A 21,434-nucleotide genomic window follows, 5' to 3' on the forward strand; every position below is an offset into this window, starting at 1 on the left:
CCCTCATTCTCTCAACCTAGACCGAGTAATTAAATGAGACGCATCTAAAAAAGGAGACCAATTAAAGGGAAAAGACAAACTATCACAGTGAAAGAAATGTATGTAAGAAAACATGTAACGACAAGGAAAAGTGAGCGATAATGGAAGAGAATAAGAAAACTGACTCGAAGATGAGAAGAATCGAGTCAGGACTCATACATGGTCCTTTTCATTAATGTAATGCCAGACGTTCCTCTCTCTCACACTCTCTTTCTCTCCCTCCCTCTTCTCCACATAGAGACACAACGTACCTCCCCTTCCCCATCGTCCGTGTGCGTGCACGGCGAGGCTTAGCGCTATTCCCCGCATACAGAGTGCGACGGCGAGGCTGTGCGCATCATCGCCGCATCTCTTCTCCTCTCTCCAGATCCTTCCATCCTGACGGAAAAAAAGTCTGCACTCTAAATCTCATTTTACAAATTACAGAAGGCATTTTTTCTGCCTATGTGTTTTTTGAATATGTTGCGTTTTCCAGCCTTGGACTAAAAGTGTGCGCTCTTGGAGGCGATGGAGGAAATAAAAAATCTGGAAGTTCTGGTGATGGGATTGTGCCATTGAGTTTGGATTTTGAAAGAGGCAGCAGTGAAGGCTAAAGCTCAGGCATCGAACGCTTGCAGATTTTTTTTCCCCTCCTCCCTCCTTGCAGATCATGGTCTGCGGCTTTCGCGCCTCTCCTCTTGGCCAGGCGATGATTTAACACCGGGGAAGACCAGCACTTATCCCCCCCTCCTCCTCTTCCTCCTGCATCCCAGTAAAGAGTGAGCTGCTCTTATCGATGGACTAAAAAAAAGACTTGCCTTTTTTCCTGGATTTGCTCTCCTTTTAAATAAAGACAATCTATTCATCTTGCATATAACTCGATCTCTTTGGACACCATGAGAGTTCTTTGGACTGTGTTGCTCATGGCCATCATTTGGAGTCACGATTGGAAATGCGCGCTCTCGGACTCTATCATCCACATTGGTGAGTGCCAGTTTTTACATAGTGATGTATTTGCAGGACTTATGTCCAGATTTCTGGTCTCCTGTGTGTTAACTCTCCATTTTAACTTGCACCTGAACTTCAATTGCATGCATCACCTCGCAGAAGGAAAGTGTCGATTGTCTATCGATCATAATGAAAAACCTGCAGGGCGCGACGCATCAAGAATGTCACTGTGGATGATACTACATGATTAACAGGAGAATGGCAGGGATATATTTTTAGGGTAAATCTAACTGAGTGTACCAATCCTAAGCATCTGCAGTGGCAGCGCACTGAGAGTCGGAGAATGGGAGAAAGGAATTAATCACATTCCGCCGTCTTAGCTGCCTCCAAAGTGTGGCACTGTTGCATTGGAGCAGGGTTTGTTGAAAGCAAACCCCGTGGGTCATGCGGTCTTATAGTAGATAATGTAATCCTAGATATAAAGGAACATTACTTGTCGGATAATTCTATGTTATGAGCATGACAACTTCAGTTTTGGTTGGCAGAGTGAAGTGGGAGATGTGGTTAGAATGAAACATGACTGCACAACTTGAAAGGCTTTGGAGTCCGAGAGGATGGAAGAGAGAGCGCAAGGGCCACTGAGCAGTGTTGGGTGCATTACTGGAACAAAGTAATTAGTTACTAGTTACCTCATTTAAAAAAATAATTGAGTTACCTCCCAAATTTCCAAAAACCCAAAGTGGCATGTTACTCTGAAAGTAACTAAGTAGTTATAAATTACATTGAAAGACACCTTCTAAAATTTCTTAAAAATAGCCTCATAATAAAATAAATACAATAAAACATGTACACGATATTTCTCAGCTTTGGCAATTTTGAAAGTTTGCAAACTAACACAGCCGAGACACTCCATTTCCATTTTGTCTTTTGTGTTCAAACCACTCGAATACGTCCTTCTCCATTTCTGGGTAATGTCTAAGATGTTTTCTTTTTTACTGCAATGCAAAAATATGCAAATATATGGACAAGTGATGTTTTTTGTTTTTTTACATGTTCTCTTTAATTGCGATACAATTTAGGGGGACAAAAGACTTACATTGAACATGTTATAAACATAGGTGTTTTCATTGAAAAACAACATGTAGATATGCCACTTCCCTCTAAACAACACATTTAGCAACACATCCATACCATACAGAAAACTTAAACAACTGATTAAGTAAACAGATAAAATGAAAAAAGGGGAAATAGATGTATATTATCTCATCTCATCTCATCAGCTGCACCGCTTATCCTCTGTAGGGTCGCTGGGGTGCTGGACCCCATCCCAGCAATCATCGGGCAGTGGGCAGGGGACACCCTGAACTGGTTGCCAGCCAATCGCAGGGCTAGATGTATATTATTAACATATAAATTCAATAATACAGTAAATTCTGAACTCAAGTTTGCCCCATTGATATTGTTGTTACTGTATAAGCTACTCCTTTCATTTTTCGGCATAGTAACTGTGTTTAGTTGTATGTTTTTAGGTATTTAAAAAAAACATGCCCACCCTTTCCAGATGTTCTACTCAGCAATGTGTCGCTGGCGGATTTAGGGTAGTACAATATTGGGAGAGCAGAGGAGGAACCGTCAAACAACTAAAAACATTGTAGGTTTAAATCTGCTCTTAAAAGTAGCGGAGTGATATACCATGTTGTAACAACAGTTTAGTAACAGTAACACGTGACAGTACTCATTAGAGAGAAAAGTAATTGTGTTGCAAGAACGCGTGACTCCCAACAATGGTTATAAGCTTGATGTCCTCAGTTTTCGTTTGGGAAATAAAGTGGGAGATGGAGACGGGAGCCCATCTCGACTACACAATTTGAATGGCCTTGGAAACTGAGAGGAAGAAAGAAAGAGAGAGAGCATGAACCTGAATGAGTGTGTGGGTGAGACACCATCACGATGATAAGCACCTGTCCATTTGGAAGCGCATTTGGACTGCATCCCGCAAGCAGTCAAGATGGCATCTCTATTTTAATGGCTTATTCTGGAACAAGCTGACAGTGTGCAGTAAGGGGCAAGGGGTCGACCACAGATAATTTGATCCATTTAATCGGAGCCAATTTAAGCAGGTCCCTTTCAGGAATGGGATAACTACGTCTACCAAGGTCTCCCTGGGCCTCTATTTTCATTTGTGGGCTCGCTAAGGCAAAGTTGCAATAGATAGTTGCAAATGTTTCCATTTTTAGTCATTTAGGTAAGAGTTTCAATATTGAGTTGTTACTGAACTATGGGTCGCATACAACCTTGCACTCTCTAAAGCTATTTACCTGTCCTTACGTTTATGAATCGAGTGAAACATGGTATTGTTGGCACAAATAATTGTTGTCCTGCCGTGCTTTCGATTTAAGGTTTCTGACCGAGTATTTGGATTATAAACATAAGGAATTTTATTACAATTAAACAAAGCAAAACAAACAGAACATTCTGGGCTGAAGAGTACATAGTCCTTCCTAATCAAGCATTGTTGACCATGTTTCTATGGGCAAGCGAGTGTAATAGAACAGTAAAAGACAGGGCATTTGCGTCTGGTACACCTTCTTCTACCAGGGGGTGCTGGTGGGGCCTTTTTCATTTTACTGCCATGCCAGGTCTGTTTTCTTTTGTTTTTGGTTTTCATGTTTGGACATTTGTTTGTTTGTTACTTTATTCCTTGCATTTTCGGTTTTGGACTTCCTCAGGTTTGGTTTTTGTTTGGACATTTTGTTCTTTTGTGAAGTCTTCTTTGTACCTCTTTTTGTTATCAAATACCATTTCTATTTTTGAGCACCCCTTCCTTCAGTTCCTGCTTCCCCCACATGGCTCCATCAACCCGGCCACCAAAGTACCTTGGGGAGGTTTTCCATATCCTTGTGGTGGGTTTTGGGTTTCTTGCCCTGCCAGTCGAGTGAAAGCCCCTTGGCTGCAACTGGTTCCCTGTCCTGTTTGCAAGGAGAAGGCTCTTCGGCCTTGTCCGGTTTCTTGTCCTGGCAGCAAGGATCTTCAGCCATCTCTATGCTGCAGCCTATATGATTTTTTTTTTTTTTTTTGATTTGAGCCATCTGCTATCCATCCCTTGGGGGTAGGTTATTTTAGGGTCTGGTGTGCCTCCTTTCACCAGGAGGCGCTGAGCGGGTTTAGAACAGGGCACAGGTTTGTCCAATGTCACACACCAGTCCTCAATTATCCTTGACTTTTATAAATACATTTTGAACAGCATACTTTGTAGGGTCATTCTGTTATGTTTTACGGGTTATGGACCAATGCGTGGGAAGCAGGAACTAGAGGGTGCTCAAAAAAACAAATCCCATTCAATAAATGAAATGAAATGAAATGATCTGCATTTATCTAGCGCTTTTCAAGTCAATGACTTCCCAAAGCGCTTTACATTGTGCTTCACATTTCCCAAAAGCGGCCGTGATCTGTGCAGTGAGACAAAGAACTCTGAGGCAGACGAGATCGAGGCCGGACAGAACAAATGGGATCGATACAGGACACACAGGTAGATACCGTACAGGACAGAAGGGATTGATACCGGATATTGGAGAAAGATACCGGACAGGACGAGACAAACAGGAACAATACCGGATACCGAAGACTGGAGCAAGATACCGGACAGGGCGAGACAGGCAGGATTGATATCGGATACTGGAGACTGAAGCAAGATACCGGGCAGAGGAGACAGACGATATCGATATTGGAGATTGGAGCAAGATACTGGACAGGACGAGACAGGCGGGATTGATACCGGATACACGAGCAGGATACTGAGCGGAGTCAAAACACAAGTCTTGAAAGTGCAGAGGTCTAATGACGGACTGACAAGAATGAAATGAAATGAAATGATCTGCATTTATATAGCGCTTTTCAAGTCAATGACTTCCCAAAGCGCTTTACAATGTGCTCCACATTTCCCAATAGCGGCCTTGCAGCCATGTAAGGCGCTAACCTGCTTATTGGGGGTATTGGGGGTTCAGTGTCTTACCCAAGGACACTTCGGCATGTAACACGGACAAGCCAGGATTCGAACTGGGATCCCTTAATCCTAAAACGATCGCTCTACCTCCTGAGCTACTGCCGCCCCAAATAACAAAAGGGGTCAAGGATTGACAAACAAACAGTGTTCACAAAATAACGCAACGTTCGAACAAAGTCAAAACCAGTAAAGAAAAATATAAGGAATGAAGTAAAAACTAAAAGTGGGCACTAAACCACAAAAAAAATATCCAGAACCAGAAACAAAAGAGAACCAGACCTAGTGGGGCAGTGGAGAGCAAAAGACCTGACCGGCGCCTCGTGGTTTAAGGCAGTGCATCACACCCTAACAGATCGTCCAATTCTGGAGAATGGAGGTCAATTTCGGCACAGAAAAAAATTGTTTTATTAAAAAAAAGAAAAAAACAAGTAAAAACAGTATATTGAGTTTAATAGATAATAAATCAACTGTGTGACAAAAAGTTCCCCAAGGAATAATATTATCCCAATGTGACATTCCACACAATAATTGCGATGATATCATGCTAAACGATGCCTCATCCAGACTAGCATTGCACGTTACCACACTGGGTGGGGGGTGCCAGAGCGAGGCGAGGCAGACATCTCTAATCCTGCAGTTCGGCGGATCACAGTGTGACTCTCTGGTCTGATCCCAGCGGCAGCCACGTGTTCTGCAAGTGTCTCGCCGCACGACATGGAAAGCTCATCCTTCTGACACACTAACATCGAATATTGGTGGTCCAGCGCTCGGATAGAAAGACTATGCGTGACTTATCTCTTTCTGCTTGGCTACAATAATGCAAAATTCACAGAACATGGTTGACCAAATTTGTTTGTCAATGTGTGTATGCCTATCACCCACCCAACCCCAAATATGATTTATTTCCTAATCTTTCACTTCATTAATTGTAAAAAAGATGGTTTAGAAGCCCATGGTTCATACGGTTGCTTGAAATCTTTGAAAATCCTTGAATTTTATATTGTGTTTTTATGAATCGAAGATTCCTTTAATTTTGAGTGAAGTCAAGTCAAGTCATGTGTATTTGTATATCCCTTAATTACAAGGGGTCTCAAAGGGCTGCACAGACCACAGATTATTGCAAACCAGACTATTAGTACACCACTCCCTGATCTAAAACCTACATGAGGGCAAGCAAAAACTCAAACCTCAACATGAGGAAAATGAAGAAACCTTCAGTAGGGACCACAGATGAGGTAATTCCCCTTCCAGGATGACCAGGCTGCATTGGATGTAATAACAATTAATACACAGAAATCGTCACCAGGAAATATAGGTCATTCATAAGCTATAGAAGTGTGTTTTAAGCCAAGATTTAAACAATTCCACTGTGGTTGCAGATCGAATTTCAGGGGTAGAGCATTCCACAAAGTCGGGGCCCGATTGGAGAACGGTCTCTAACCTACGGTTCTCTTCTTGGCCCTTGTAGATGCTTGAAATTGTTACCATGTTTGTTCATCAACATGTCTGCTTGTAAATAACACTGACATTGCTTTCTGGTGGCTTGGCTTTGCCATTGCATTTCTTCTTGCCTCGTGATTGACTGCATCTGGCATTAGTTTCTACGGCATTGACCTACAAGTCGTTCCTAAGAGGACGATGCATGCTACACCTAAATAGCGCATTATAAAATGTATCCAAAAATTGCATATCAATTTTGGACATTCATTATGTGCCATGCAACATTTGGAGGTAGAATTTTCCTGTGGTGGAGTGTAATGAGAGGACCTTCTTCGAACTGAAAATGTAAGCTACATATTACCGTCTTTTTTACCCAACGCTTTATGGGGAGAGATATGTCTCGAAAACAACTTATCCGTGAATTACTGGAAATTTAATAATGATATGTCTTGATGAATTCACACGCAAGGTTAAAACTTGCATATGTAACTTCCAGATATATTAGTGGCTTTGCTAAATACCAGATTTTTTCTTTCAATTCTACTAGAGAAATTCGTCTTTGTAAGTCCTTAAAAAGTGCTCAAATTTCACCATAAAAAGGTGCTCGAACCTGAAGGCCAGGTATACTACTTTGAAAGGTTGCTTGTTTAAACCATGGTTTGCTAGACATCATTTAACAGATCCCAGTCATACATCGTTTGCGCTGCGCAATATGGCTCAAAACAAAATCTTGATTATCATCACTCATTCTGAACCAGGGGTCGCCAACATTTTTGAAGCTGAGAGCTACTTTTTTTGTTACTGATAAGCGCAAAAGGCTACCAATTTGATAAGGGGTCCTAAAATAACACGTTACTATTCTGTTGTTCCTCAGTTGTTACTATTTTCTTACTGTGTTTTAATTATCAGACATTAAAACGGGCTCAGTCAATCAGTAAACATTGTTCCAGTTAGAAATCAAAATGATATATTTTTAGAACAAGTTTGCTGGCTACTCAGGTTGTCTTAGGTAGCTACCTGGTGCCCGCAGGCACTGTCCTGGAGACACCTGGTCTGCACGGTTGGGATTTCAATCAATTTTAACCGATAACCGCACCCAACACACTGCTTATAGATCAAGTTTTATTGATTCAAATAGAAATCATCACTACAATTTCTGAAAAAAAAAACGTTTTTACACCAACTTGACACACAGCTTGTCAGAGAAATGCTATAGCTTTTGTCTGTAGATTGCTCAAATGCCACAAAAAAATAGTTAATTATTGTTTGATAATTGGCACCAGTTTGGAATAAATAAAATTAAACTTCTGTTGTCAATAAAAACAAAACAAATGAATCTACCGTAATCATTTTGATTTATTACCCAGCCTATACAGAAATCCCTCGCCACAACGAGGTCAACTTTTCATTGTTTCGCTACTTCATGGATTTGCATCGTGCATTGTGTTCCGCATTCTGATCGGCTAGACAGTCTCCTGTTTAGTATTTTATAGATCAATTAGCAATTTGTAAAATAAAAAAGATGCTTATATATTACACAAAAGTGGTTTGTTGTTTTATTTCAGTCGATAAAAGTATTTAATTGTATACGTAATAATTGTCAAATAAAACATTTGTACTTCACGGATTTCGTTCATCACAGGTTATTTTTGGAACGTAAGTCCTGCGAGTTCTTATGCGTGGTGTTCTTATGCACAGTGGCAATTCTTAGCGGGATTAATGAAGAAAAAAATATTCTGAATGGAGAAAGAGTAATGCTCTCGAGCAATAAAACCATTGGAATGGGTATTGTTGGCGTCAGACAATCCTTGTCTCGCCGCGTGTTCAACTTCAGGGATTTGGACTAGGTAGTCAGATGCGGAACAGAGAGAGCACTTCAGTCAAAGGCATTTATTACAAAGTTACAAAATAACAGCAAAAAAGAGTGCACTCTGGACCAATGAATGGAGAGTGTTCTACCACCAAAAGGCATACGAGAATGTTCCTGCCTCTCTCTTGTAGAAGGAAGATTTGAAAAAATGAATGAATCTGGGAATGCATATTACAAGGACTCAATGTACAAGAGATTGAAACACCCCACTGGTGTATCTTCAAGGTTGTATGATAAGATAAGACCATTGCTGGCAAAATACTGATATGAAAGAATATATTCATATGAATACAGCGAGCAAATACTTCATTAAAATATGTGGATAAATATGATTTATAACAAGACAATGAATCGTCAAAGTAATTTTGTGATGAATAAATAATAGACTCATGTGGTAGTGACAACATACTCAGTGACACATTTTAATAATCTAACAGTATACATGCATAACTAATCAGAAAAGGACAGAAGGACGAACCCAACCATTTTAATCGTACTATTTGAAGTCAGAATTAAACCTTAAAACAAGGACGAACAGGACCATGCCCACCCAAAACAAGGGTGTGAGATTGAAAAAATATATTTTTCCTGTTGTATTGTGGATTGGGTTTGCTGCTAAATGCACAGCAATTACACTCCTTTTTATAGCACTATTCTTAATAAAGGAAATTGCACTTACAACTTGGATCATCTCCACAAGCACTACCCATGTTTGCCTATCTCACTTTCTCTTTTCAGTACTTATTACATGTTTATCTGGTTTATCCTGGAGTGCCATGTCTAATCTTGTGGCAAAGCATGCTCACTACGTGGTTCAGTGACAATAAAGCCTGTTTTATTTTATAATTGGACCGTGTGCACATTTACAAGGCTTCACATAACAAGGTTTCCGGCATGGTCTGATTCCAATCAGAATTTTGCCTGCATGTAAAGCAGGTGTGACAAACTCATTTGAGCCCAGGGCCCACATAGAAGAAAAGCTCTCTTCCGAGGGGGCGGACTAGTAGATTAGTAAGAGAGAGAGAGATAAACGAGAGATATTAAATAAAAATAGAGAAAAGAAAATAGAAAAGGCGAGAGAAATAGATAAAGAGCAATAGAAATAAATAATAGAAAAAAGAGTAAAGTGAGAACCAAATAGAAAGAGAGAAATTTAAAAAAGGCAGGAAGAGATGAAAGGAGGGAAAAAGAAAGAGCGAAAAGTAAGGAAGAAAGGAAAATAGAATGATAAAAAGATAAAGACGTAGAGTGAATAAGAGACAGAGGGAAAGAGGAAATGAAAATGAATGAAAAGAACGGGAGAGAGGAAAAAAAGGGAAAAGATAGTAAAAGAGATAATTAAATGAGTAGAGAAAGAAAGAGGGTGTAATAGAGAGACAGAAAGAGAGAAAGAGAAATTACCTGAGTAGGAAAAAGAAAAAAGAAAGCCAGAGAGAAAAAAAGTAGAACAGGAGCAAAATAGGAAAAGAAAGACTGAACAAGGGAAAAAAGAGAAAGAAACAAAAAAAACAAAGATGATATAAAATGAAAGTGAGAAGGTGAATAACAGGAATAAAAGATGACGGAAAAGAGAAAAAGGAGACAGAGAAAGAAGGAGAGGCAAGGAGAGAGAAAAATATAACGCAAATAAAAGAAAAAAGAGGGGGAGGGAAAGCGTAAGACAAAGAGAAAAAAGAGAGGGAGAAATAAAGAAGAGAGAAGGGGAGAGAGAGAGAAAGAAAGAAACATACAGTTGTTTTGGGATTGGCATCAGGTTTTGGCGACAACTAGTGGACGTATTTAAAACTGCAGGTCATTGTTTGGCTCTTTTTTGTCTTTGCACTTCTAGCAGGGTAGTCTCACGAGCTGGACTGAATCTATTAGTGGGCCTGATACGGCCTGTAGGCCGTATGTCTGACACCTCTGATGTTAAGGTACCCAATGAAATCATCAGGCAATGCTTTATTGAATGCCAGTCACATTTATTCACCCTCCAGTTACTACCCAGCAAAGCAGTGCATTGTGGGCCTCTTGCATAAACAAATGTGAGCGCAACCTTCGTTGACTTATTTGATTTCTCTCTTTCTTTCTCTCTCTCTGCCACTTTGCCTCGTGATCAATAGTTCATTTCATTTCTCTGTAAATGTCCTTTGAAATCCCAACAAAAGGTTATCAACGACAACAGAACCCCGAAAACAAAACAAAGCCGTCTCTCTCTTTGCCTCGCCAATCCATCTATTCCTGCCCGCTCAGCACGGCCGCCGTAAGGTACGCTCCCACGAGTGAATTGCTTTTTCTCTTGAGTGTTTCAAGGAAATGGACGTGACACCGAGGAGCATGTCGGGATTCTCACGCGGCGCGGACCTCTTTAGTCCACTTTGACCCGTGCACGGGATCGTGGGCCAATGTTGACTCAGCGCTGCATGACAATGGTGAAAAAACCCTAAAGTAGCGTTGCCTGCGGGCGCATCACATTGACATGTCAAAAGTAATCCCTCTTTAATCTCTTTGTTGCTGCTAAAGATGGATTGAGGGAAGGCAAAGCCAGAGAGATGTATATCAAAAGGGATTTAGAGGGGGGAGGGTCTGTCCACCCCTTGGCTGAATTTAGACACTTTTTCACCTTTAAATCAAATCTTGACACCCTCTCTAATATGCAGTATTGGATATTATTTAAACTTAATTGGAATGAAATACACATCAACTGCTCAGAATGCAGATCGCAGAGGTTTAAGGATACATTCCTTCGGTCAGACTTTCCATTAGAAATATTGAATTGGTAATACATTATCAATATTATTGAATAAAGCCTGGAGCCACAGTTTTTCTTAATAGTCTTTGGAATACATTTTACACACTGTGTTGGGAAGACTCAGCGCAGTAGTTAGTGTGTGTGCGGCAGGGTTGGGTAGGGTTACTTTAACTGGATTACTTTCAATTACTTTTGGATTACTCCAATACCAAATATGCTAATAAAAGACAAGAGAAACTAAATATGAATAAAATTACTAAATTTTGTGCAGGCTTGGGGAGTAACGGAATACATGGAACAATAAAAATGATTGCATTTATTTCCATTTTGTTTCTGTCACATTTTATGTTAGTTTTGCCGGAGATCAAAGCCAGGAGAGAAAGCTTACCATGTGTAGTGAGTCATAATTTTATTCATATTTAGTTTATTTTATTAGCATATTTGGTATTTGGAGTAATTCAAAAGTAATTGAAAGTAATCCAGTTAAACCCTACCCAATCCTGGTGTGCGGCACAGATCTTAGGTCATGGAGTCAAACCTTCCTGTGTGGAGTTTGCATGTTCTCCCTGCGTGGGTCTCCTCCGGGCACCCCGGTTTCCTCCCACATTCTAAAAACATGCATGTCAGGTTAATTGGCCAGTCTGAATTGTCCCTAGGTGTGAATGAGCGAGTTGTCTGTCTCTTTGTGGCCTGCGACAGGCTGGCAACCAGTTCAGGGTGTCCTCTGCCCACTGCCCGAAGATAGCTGGGATGGGCTCCAGCACCCCCGCGACCCTACTAAAGATAAGCGGTGCAAATAATGGATGGATGGATGGATGGATGGATAAAAAGATTTATTATTCTTTTTAGATAAATGAGTTCAATCGCCTCTTTATTTTTAATAATAGTCTGATTCTCAATTTTCTCACTGCAATTTAGCGAGGGTAGAGAGTTGTGAGCTTTCTTATTTGTTGATAATCACAAACTCAATTTCCATGGTTATCATCTTTTTTACTTCTCACTTTACACTGTCTTGGGACCCAAAGCGAATAAATACAGTACAAAACAAATGACAGTAATGTATTGCAGACTTGGAAATCTTTCCAAAGCAAACCATTTTTGAACGGAATTAAGAGTAAGGAATTTTTAGGAATTGGTTCCGTCTTCTCCACTTTTGAGTCTACCGCCGCAAATCGTGACATAGTGTGAGCTGAGAAAAAGTCCCCCAAAATTTTAAACTAAGCTTTGATTAAAAAAAATAAAAAAAGTGGTGCACAATATATACAGTACAAATACATTCGGTATTTCCTTCTCACCTTTATAAGCCCTTAATGTCACAAGCCAGGAACAGAGACAGGACCCAATAGCGTTTGTTTTACTCACCAGTGCTTGCTTCCACGATCCGATGATCGTCGGTCACAGTTAGCTGATGGCAGGAACCCGGAAGTGGCACTCCCGTGTCAAGCGAGGGTAGTCGTAGGCAGCGGGAAAACAGGTTGATGGCCGGGACGGAGGAGCAAGGGCAGTCACGAGTCCAAAAAAGAGGTAAGCAACAGGTATCAGGCAGGAAACAGGGCAAAACGGGTCGATGGCCAGGACGGAGGAGCAAGGCAGAAACGGGTCCAGAAACAGGTCCGCAACAGGTATCAGGCAGGAGAAAACAGGGCAGGAGAATGTCAGATAGTACAGAGCCTGCCTGGCTGAAAGCATAGGTTTGCAGACGTTCATGAAAGCTTCCTCCTGGAAGACGGGGGTTTGAAAAGAGTCAGGGAGCCAATCAGCAACTAGGGCTGTTGGCGCCAGCGGGGTAGTCGCAGGTGCCCCGAATTAGCAATCATGACACCTGACCCATTTTCATGACTGAATATTCCATTTTTTTTTTGAATGCTACTGTAAAGATTGGAAAATTGTCTTTGATAGTCTTTAAAAAAAGCTTGAATTTGAACATGAGAAAGGTGTACGGACCCTGTTAGTTTATCGAGTGATAGAAAATGGTTCCAATTGATCAGAACTTGCCGAGTGGCATCACCCTCCTTGTTAATTGGCATGCAGGGAAGGATTTTCGGCTGGGGGAGGGAACGGACTCGCGTCTTGTGTCAATGCACGTTGTGTACTGCATGGCAATGCCCGACCTCAGCCCTCCACTTTGACTTCATCACGGCCGCTCGCATTGATTCGCTGACAGCTTGGGCCAGTGGGAGGGGTTGCCTCTTGACTCGTTACACTGTTTGAATCACGTATTCATAATAAATCTCGGCATTAGACCACACACATCGGAAGAAACTAGCCTTCTTTTGAATGCCGAGTGTTGCATCTTTCATTTAGTCTACCTCGATATTTTCTGTTCATTTCCCATTATGGTTACTCGTATGTTTCAAATGCCAAGTTCATAGAATATTCAAACGACCAAGAAATGGCAGCGTGAAGAGCTTTTTATTAGAGCTGGCTTTGTTTTATAGAATACTACAGCGTAGAGCTACTGTCCATAAGCTCCTTTTGTCTTAAAAGAATAAAAGGAAAATAAAATGGAATAAAAATACACCCAAAAAATATATAATGAAAAAAATAATAATACCATAAATTTCCCTCCCTCTTTTTGTCATTAAATAATGTATCTGCCTTTATGTTTTTATTATGATGATTTCTTATATCCCCTTTTAAAATGTTTTTCTCTTTTATATCTTTTTTAATTCCCCAGAGAAGAAAACAGTGTGGGTGATAATATTTTAAAATTTTAATTACCCACCTATTATTGAATAAAGTACTGTTTGCTCGTGTTACATACCCTCTGAATATTGTTGGCAAAAAAAATGATATTTTCAGACGTCACCGCGGTGTTTTGTATTTTGAACGCATGTGGAGAAGAGCATCCTGCTGTTTTCCAATGTCCCCTGCACAATTGAAGAATTTGGCGACCAAGCGCCAAAATATGTTTGATACTCGACACCATTGGCGCGGTGCCATTTTCCTGCAAAAAGTGCCCCCGGACACCTGCTGCCAAAGGCAAAATGCCAATAACCAGTAGCGTCGCATGCAGTTAGCACTAGGTGCATGCGGAGCGTTGTAGCGAAACTCCAAGTGACCAATTCTCAACTATTTTCTTTGCCCATGGGCTCATAACTCTCCACCAGAGAATTATCGTAGTTCCCTCATGTTTGTTACAAGGTAACTAACAAGAAAAACATAAGGGTGAGATCAAACTTCTAGTCACTGCAAAATTATTCTACAGAGGGTCTGTATTTCTGTGGTGGCCACTTGCCTCATATTCAGGAAGTTTGGCCTGGTTTGTTCTGCAATACAGCAACCGATGTGCAGTATGTAACTAAATGTATTCCAGAATGTATAAAGTGAATAAGTCATGTGGAATGTGGACTTTAAGCTTTTATCTGTATACAGACCGATGGGCTAGTGTTTTATAGAGTGGCTTACCCGCGTTTAGAAGGGAAATGGAAGCTGAGTTAAAGTGTGGTTTTGTGTAAAGGTTCTCCCTGAGTTATCGTCGTCTCCACGATCAACGCGTGTCTTAAATTTTTTCACGCGTGCCATGAACGCAACATATCAGCAGCAGGGGGTCATATATTAACGTCATTTCATTTGAGTTATGCGCTGGTGAGCGCTGACAAGCGGGCTGGTCCATGTTCAAGTTGACTGGAAAGATTGAGCGCCTTATACCTCAGGATGATTTTATAACAGGAAAACGTTTTGAGTTCAAAGGTATAGGAGTAGGGCTGGGGAAAAAAATGTACATATATAAATTATAAGATGATATATATATATACCATTGAATCTGATACCTGGCAGTACATGAAGAAAGAAGACTATGCATATCAATTTTTTCTCAAATTTTTGCTGCAACTACACAAAGATGTCCTTTTTTGTAAACATTCAATTCATACAAAAAATTGAAAAAGTATTCTTGGAATAGCAGCAAAGATAGTATATTTACTGAATAAATTTACATGCAGATGTTTACACTATTTATACATAAGACTATATGATCAAATTAGTATTAATACACTCTGAATTGAAGCAAAATCATAAATCATGTCCCTTTTTAAAGGGAGAGTGTATATTTTTGACCACTAGATGTTGCTGTAAATTGCAGTACAACTGAAATGGGTGCTAAAAAGCACAAGGAACAATACAAACTATGGAGACTCAAAGTGACCAAAACGTACCATTTGACTTTCCATTTTTAGCCCAACCTTTTGTATCAGCAAGATGTTGGACAATTATGTCAGCTCCCTATAGGTGAGGCTCATGTGAAGGAAAGACAAATGCTGATATCTAGAACATTTAATATTCAAAAGAGGGACTTTTGTATGATAGATAATGTATTTTTGCTTTTTATGCAGATACACATTGCATTTTATTTTAAAGTTATTTAACCACAAATACGTGCTGATAATTACACACTGTCCCTTTAAGCACAACGTTTGATCATATGCATTGATCAACTCAAATATTGTTAGGGGTAGCTCAGAAGTGTTTTTATTCGAAATTGGATACACATCTTGATTGATAAAATAAATACCTGGTTATAAAAATAGCAAGTAAATACAAATGTAGGGCATACTGGGAAAAAGAGTATCAAAATGATTATGTATTTAGTGGTAGTACTTATTTTTGTTACCATTTTATGCATAATATTATTTTAGTTTTAACATTTGGTGGGCTGGATACAAAAGCCATATATAGCCCACTGGGCAGTAGTTTGCACACCCCTGTTAAATACAAATGTATTTATTATCATTTTTAGTATTATTTTATTTTGTTACTCCTAGGTGTATATGATTAACAGGTGGAAAAAGAGAGAAGGTACATATACCATTGGTTTTTTTTTTTGCAAGTGACCTGTGAGGTCTGGTGAAACCTAGCAGCAGGCAGATGAGTGTGCATGCAGACATGTCTGTTTTTGTCAGAGTACATCCATTCAGCAAATTCAGAATTATAGACACACTGTTAAGGAAGAGGTGGCCTTCTGTGAAGTTCAATTGCGTTTGACAAATACTGAGAAATCGCTAGCAGAGGTCCTCGACCTGCCTACCGCGGTGCTGCACTAGGGTGGGAGGGTCAGCTGAGGTGCACGACTCACGGCAGCCGAACAGGTCAAAGGGTAGAGTCCAGACTAAGAGTGATCCCAAAAGCTGGTGGCGGCACGCTTTGAGGCGGTTTCCTACAGACCTGGATCCCGTTAGCCGCCTGCAGTTGTAGAAAGATGCCGGTCGTCTAGGGTCTCCCTTGCCACTGGAACCATCTTCTTTACAATCAAGATAGTGGCGTTGGGGAAAGCGCACCCCTTACGCCACTTTAAAAACCGTCATTGCGCAGGTATCCTCTTTTACCTGAGTCTCCGACCACAATCCAGGATCGGACTTTTCAAACATCAGCAGACTCACAAATAAAAAAAGATGGTCATCATCGAATCGATGGACAACCCCAACGAACGATATATATATACTGGACTGTCTCAGAAAATTAGAATATTGTGATAAAGTTCTTTATTTTCTGTAATGCAATTAAAAAAACAAAAATGTCATACATTCTGGATTCATTACACATCAACTGAACTATTTCAAGCCTTTTATTATTTGAATATTGCTGATTTTGGCTTACAGCTGAAAAAAACTCAAAAATCCTATCTCAAAATATTAGAATACTTCCTCAGACCAAGTAAAAAATAATTTTATAACAGCAAAACTAAATCAAACATTTGAAAATGTCCATTGATGAACTCAGTACTTGGTTGGGAATCCTTTTGCACGGATTACTGCATCAATCCGGCGTGGCATGGAGGCAATCAGCCTCTGGCATTGCTGAGGTGTTATTGATGCCCAGGATGCTTCGATAGCGGCCTTCAGCTCATTTGCATTTGTAGGTCTGGTGTCTTTCATCTTCTTCTTAACTATACCCCACAAATTCTCGATGGGGTTCAGGTCAGGGGAATTAGCAGGCCAATCAAGGACAGTGATGCCATGGTCAGTGCACCAGTTACTGGTGGTTTTGGTACTGTGGGCAGGTGCCAGATCATGCTGGAAAATGAAATCCTCATCTCCATAGAGCTTTTCAGCAGATGGAAGCATGTAGTGCTCTAAAATCTCTTGGTACACAGTTGCATTTACTCTGGACTTGATGAAACACAGTGGACCAACACCAGCAGCTGACATGGCTCCCCAAACCATTGCTGACTGTGGGAACTTCACACTGGATTTCAAGCAACTTGGATTTTGCTTCTCTCCAGCCTTTCTCCAGACTCTGGCGCCTTGACTCCCAAATGAAATTCAAAACTTGCTTTCGTCTGAAAAGAGGACTTTGGACCACTCTGCAACTGTCCAGTGCTTCTTCTCCATAGCCCAAGTCAGACGCTTCTTCCGTTGTCTTGAGTTCAGAAGTGGCTTGACCATGGGAATACGGCTATTGTAGCCCATTTCCCGGACACGTCTGTGAACTGTGGCTTTTGATACCTGGACTCCAGCTTCAGCCCACTGTCTTTGAAGCTCCCCCAAATTCTGGAAGCGGCTCTTCTTCACAATTTTGTTAAGGCTGCGGTCATCTCTCTTGGTTGTGCAGCGTTTCCGGCCACATTTTTCCCTTCCAACAGACTTTTTGTGGATATGCTTTGAAACTGCACTCTGTGAACAGCCTGCTCTTTGAGAATTTTCCTTTTGTGTCTTACCCTCCTGATGGAGGGTATCAATGATGGTCCTATGGACAGCAGTCTTCCCCATACTTGTGATTTAGTTTACTGAACCAAGCTGAGTGTTTTTAAGGCTCAGGATACCCTCGCAAGGTGTTTCGAGTTAATTCGATGATTCAGGTGATTAGTTGAATAGCCTACTTGTATACTTTTTCATGATATTCTAATATTTTGAGATAGGATTTTTGAGTTTTCTTAAGCTGTAAGCCAAATTCAGCAATATTAAAATAATAAAAGGCTTGAAATAGTTCAGTTGATGTGTAAGGAATCCAGAATGTATGACATTTTTGTTTTTTTAATTGCATTACAGAAAATAAAGAACTTTATCACAATATTCTAATTTTCTGAGACAGTCCAGTATATATATATATATATATATATATATATATATATATATATATATATATATATATATATATATATATATATATATATATATATATATATATATATATATATATATATATATATATATATATTTTTATATTATATATATATATATATATATTTATATATATATATATATATATATATGTATTTATATTTATATGTTTTTATATGTATGTATATCTATGTATGTATGTATGTGTACATGTGTATATGTATATGTGTATGTATATACTGTATATAGTACGGAGGATACTCACAGCCATGGGAGTGACAGGGAAAGGAAAACATCAGCAGCAGGATGGGGGAGGCAGCTGTAAGAGCTGCTTGCTGGTGATGGAGCAGGAGGGAGGAGCTTGATTGAATCCAAGAGAATCAAAAGGGCAGTGATTTGACCACCACTGCCGGCTCGCCTATGGGAAGGTGATGTGGTTCAGACACCTGATGATCTTGGTAAGCACCTGATGACTTGAAATCTTCCTGGCCAAAGCTATATTAACCAAAAGTGAATTAAGTATAGGCATCCTTGGATGTACATTATCGTCAACAATATATGTATATACACACACACATGTGTATATTATATAAATATATATATATATATATATATATATATATATATATATATATATATATATATATATATATATATATATATATATATATATATATATACATACTTTTTCCCACAACAATGGCAATGTAGTCTTGTCTCTGCACGTGTGTGAAATTAACAATTAATAATATCTTGAAGGAATTGAGGCTTAATGGAGTGCACTACTTGGCTTCAACAAGATGAGGTCCTGTTGATTCAGCTGCATCCGGTTGCTACAGGCACATGCCAAAAAATGCTTGTTTTATGAATGGATATATCGTTATATTTCATTAACAGTGACACAATTTTAATGTACTTCTAACCCAATTTACCCAAAAGCGCGACTGTCTCAGAAGTTCAGGACATAATCTGAGAAGGTTGGTGGGTTGGTTGGATCTCTCAAAAGCAAGCATCGTAGGGGCACCCTTTCCTGCGGTGTGTCCTGGGCAAGGACATCCTGGTGGCGCCCATCCTTCCCTAGGACTTGGCTTGGACATAAAAAAAATAAAAAAATAAAATAAAAAATAAATAAATAAATAAGGGTAAGTTATATTTAGGCTTGCATCAACAATGGGCACTTTCTAGGGTTACAATTTAATAGGCATTAAGCCTTATTTCCTTTACTTTTTAGGCAACACTTGACCTTTTTGCAAATTTGGCCAATAAACAGAAGATTTGTTTTCTTCACGAGTGGAATGAAAACTATAAAGAAACCTAAAAATAATAACAAAAATAATACATTTTACTCAAAAGCTCCTTTCAGGACACTTTCTCTTACGCTAACTATTCCCTCTCATGAAGTAAACTTTGGTACACATACACTGTCATTAAAAAGTCTTGGGTCACCTTGACGACTTTGTGTTTTCCATTAAAAAGTCAAATGAGTTCCCCAATGTATACGTTATTTTGCCCATATTATTTTTTTCATTTGTTGGCCGGTCTGAGAAATAGCTTTTTGGCCTTTTATGCCCTCTCTGCCTTGTAGGCCAGCATATCAGTCACCTCTCAACTGTAGATTTAGACGCTGTGTTTTGTGGTTACTATTGAACCAAACTGCTAGTTGAAGACAAGCAAGGGGTCTTGTTTTCAAACAAGAGACGCTAATGCTTGATTATTCTATTGTGTAGTTGTGCATTAGGGACTCAGACTTATTTTTCTACTCCAGTTCGAGCCTATTTGTGCTGTTCTCTGAAGGGAGTAGTACACACTGTTGCAGGACACCTTCAGTTTCTCGCATGGAATAGCCTTCATTTCTGAGAAAAAGAAAAGACTGTCGAGTTTTGCATAAAAGTTCCCTTTCAATGGCCATTCTGAAAGTTTTGCCATAGGCACACATGTGATGCAGATACTCAACTAGCTCAAAGGAAGATTCGTTCTATAGCTTCTCCAACCAGCTAAACTGTTTTCACATGTCATTGCACAAAAGTTTTCTCGTCATTGATTAGCCTTCTGACACATTTAGCAAACACAAAGTAATGATAGCTGCTTGCTGAATATCGGCCTCCATACACCCGTGTGGATATTGCATTTAAATGTAGGCGTTTGCTTCTAAAACAGTCATTTAACACGTTAAAAATATTTGTTGTATAGTTTTAATTATTTTGATGTTATCCTGGTTGAAAAGAGTTTCCTCCCAAAATAAGGTCACACATAAGGACACTTATGAACTGTAGTGTGATGTCGATTGTACACAGCATGTGAGTAAAGGAGATCTTACATTCGCTGTTTAGTCATTGAACACGCCCTATATTTGTCGAAGCCTGACGCTTATTTAATCTTCATGCATTACATTCGTGCTGTATAATGAATATTTACCGCTTGTTGGAGTCAAACATGCAGCAAAGCGGCCAATGGGTGCCCTCAATGTGGATGAAGTGGCTTTCACGTGTGGTTCCGTATACAGTATGTACAAGTATGGCCTCGCTCATGCATGTGCGCCAATGAGAGACCGTTCAAGCGTTAAACCTGGCGCTTCTTTAAATACAGTCGTTGGCGAGGAGAACTCAATACAGTAACAGTGCGTGTGTAGGCGAGTGGGTCCTCATGCATGTGTGTTTTGTGGGAGGGTAATGGTGTAATTTGCTGGCAGCCCACTCAATGCGCTGAAATATTTTCACAACAGCCAACGGTAGGCATGCACTTTTTTTGTATCACAGTGCAAAAAAAAATGACACATTGCGAAAGGAAGATTGCCATGATAATAACTACTAAAATCATTCATTGGACACTGAAACCAGAATATGTTGCTAGCTGAGTTTGTTGGCATGTCACAAAGAAAGCATAGATTTTATAAAATAGCAAGGCCAGTGTTTGTTTTTAAACGCCAAAATACATTTTTCACTATCAGGTCTCATGTTAATCTTTCTACGATGTTTACTGATGTAATATAAAAGCCTAATGTGGACGTTTACTGATAAGCAATTAACAGGGATAATTGGCAATTAGGAAATACAATCACGTTAGAAGCAAATGTGATAGCAAAGGCAACAAGGACCACATGACCCATTTTGTTTGTAATGTCTCCTGGATTTTCTTGGTAGGATTTATTGGCTTCGTTGTTTGCATGTTTGCCTAGTTGATGGATGTCAGTTTTTAGTTTGTATTCTTCCTTTAAAAAAGCATGCATATAAGCGGCACTGATGAGTTAGGTAATGCAGGGAATGTTTAACTTCAAATGACAAAATTAAAGGCAAAATATTAATCTGGAAAGATAACATACAAAAAAACTAATCAAAAGTTCGATCCTGTTTTGATTTAAGTCATCCA

At 39.7% G+C, this 21,434-nt stretch overlaps 1 protein-coding gene across 3 annotated transcripts in view; it reads left to right on the plus strand.

The window, feature by feature from the left end:
• Window positions 1–361: 361 nt before the first annotated feature.
• Window positions 362–21,434, plus strand: part of grid2 (glutamate receptor, ionotropic, delta 2) — a 669,082-nt gene continuing 648,009 nt past the window's right edge. For all 3 annotated transcript variants that reach the window (XM_088336089.1, XM_088336090.1, XM_088336092.1), the window contains exon 1: window positions 362–1,002. In XM_088336089.1, the coding sequence (XP_088192215.1) occupies window positions 915–1,002 (88 nt within the window). In that variant the 5' untranslated portion in view covers window positions 362–914. The remainder of the gene's footprint in view (window positions 1,003–21,434) is intronic.

The sequence above is a fragment of the Urocampus carinirostris genome, chromosome 5, assembly GCF_059441175.1.
Source record: "Urocampus carinirostris isolate Australia breed hairy pipefish chromosome 5, RoL_Ucar_1.0, whole genome shotgun sequence".
Taxonomy (NCBI): domain Eukaryota; kingdom Metazoa; phylum Chordata; class Actinopteri; order Syngnathiformes; family Syngnathidae; genus Urocampus; species Urocampus carinirostris.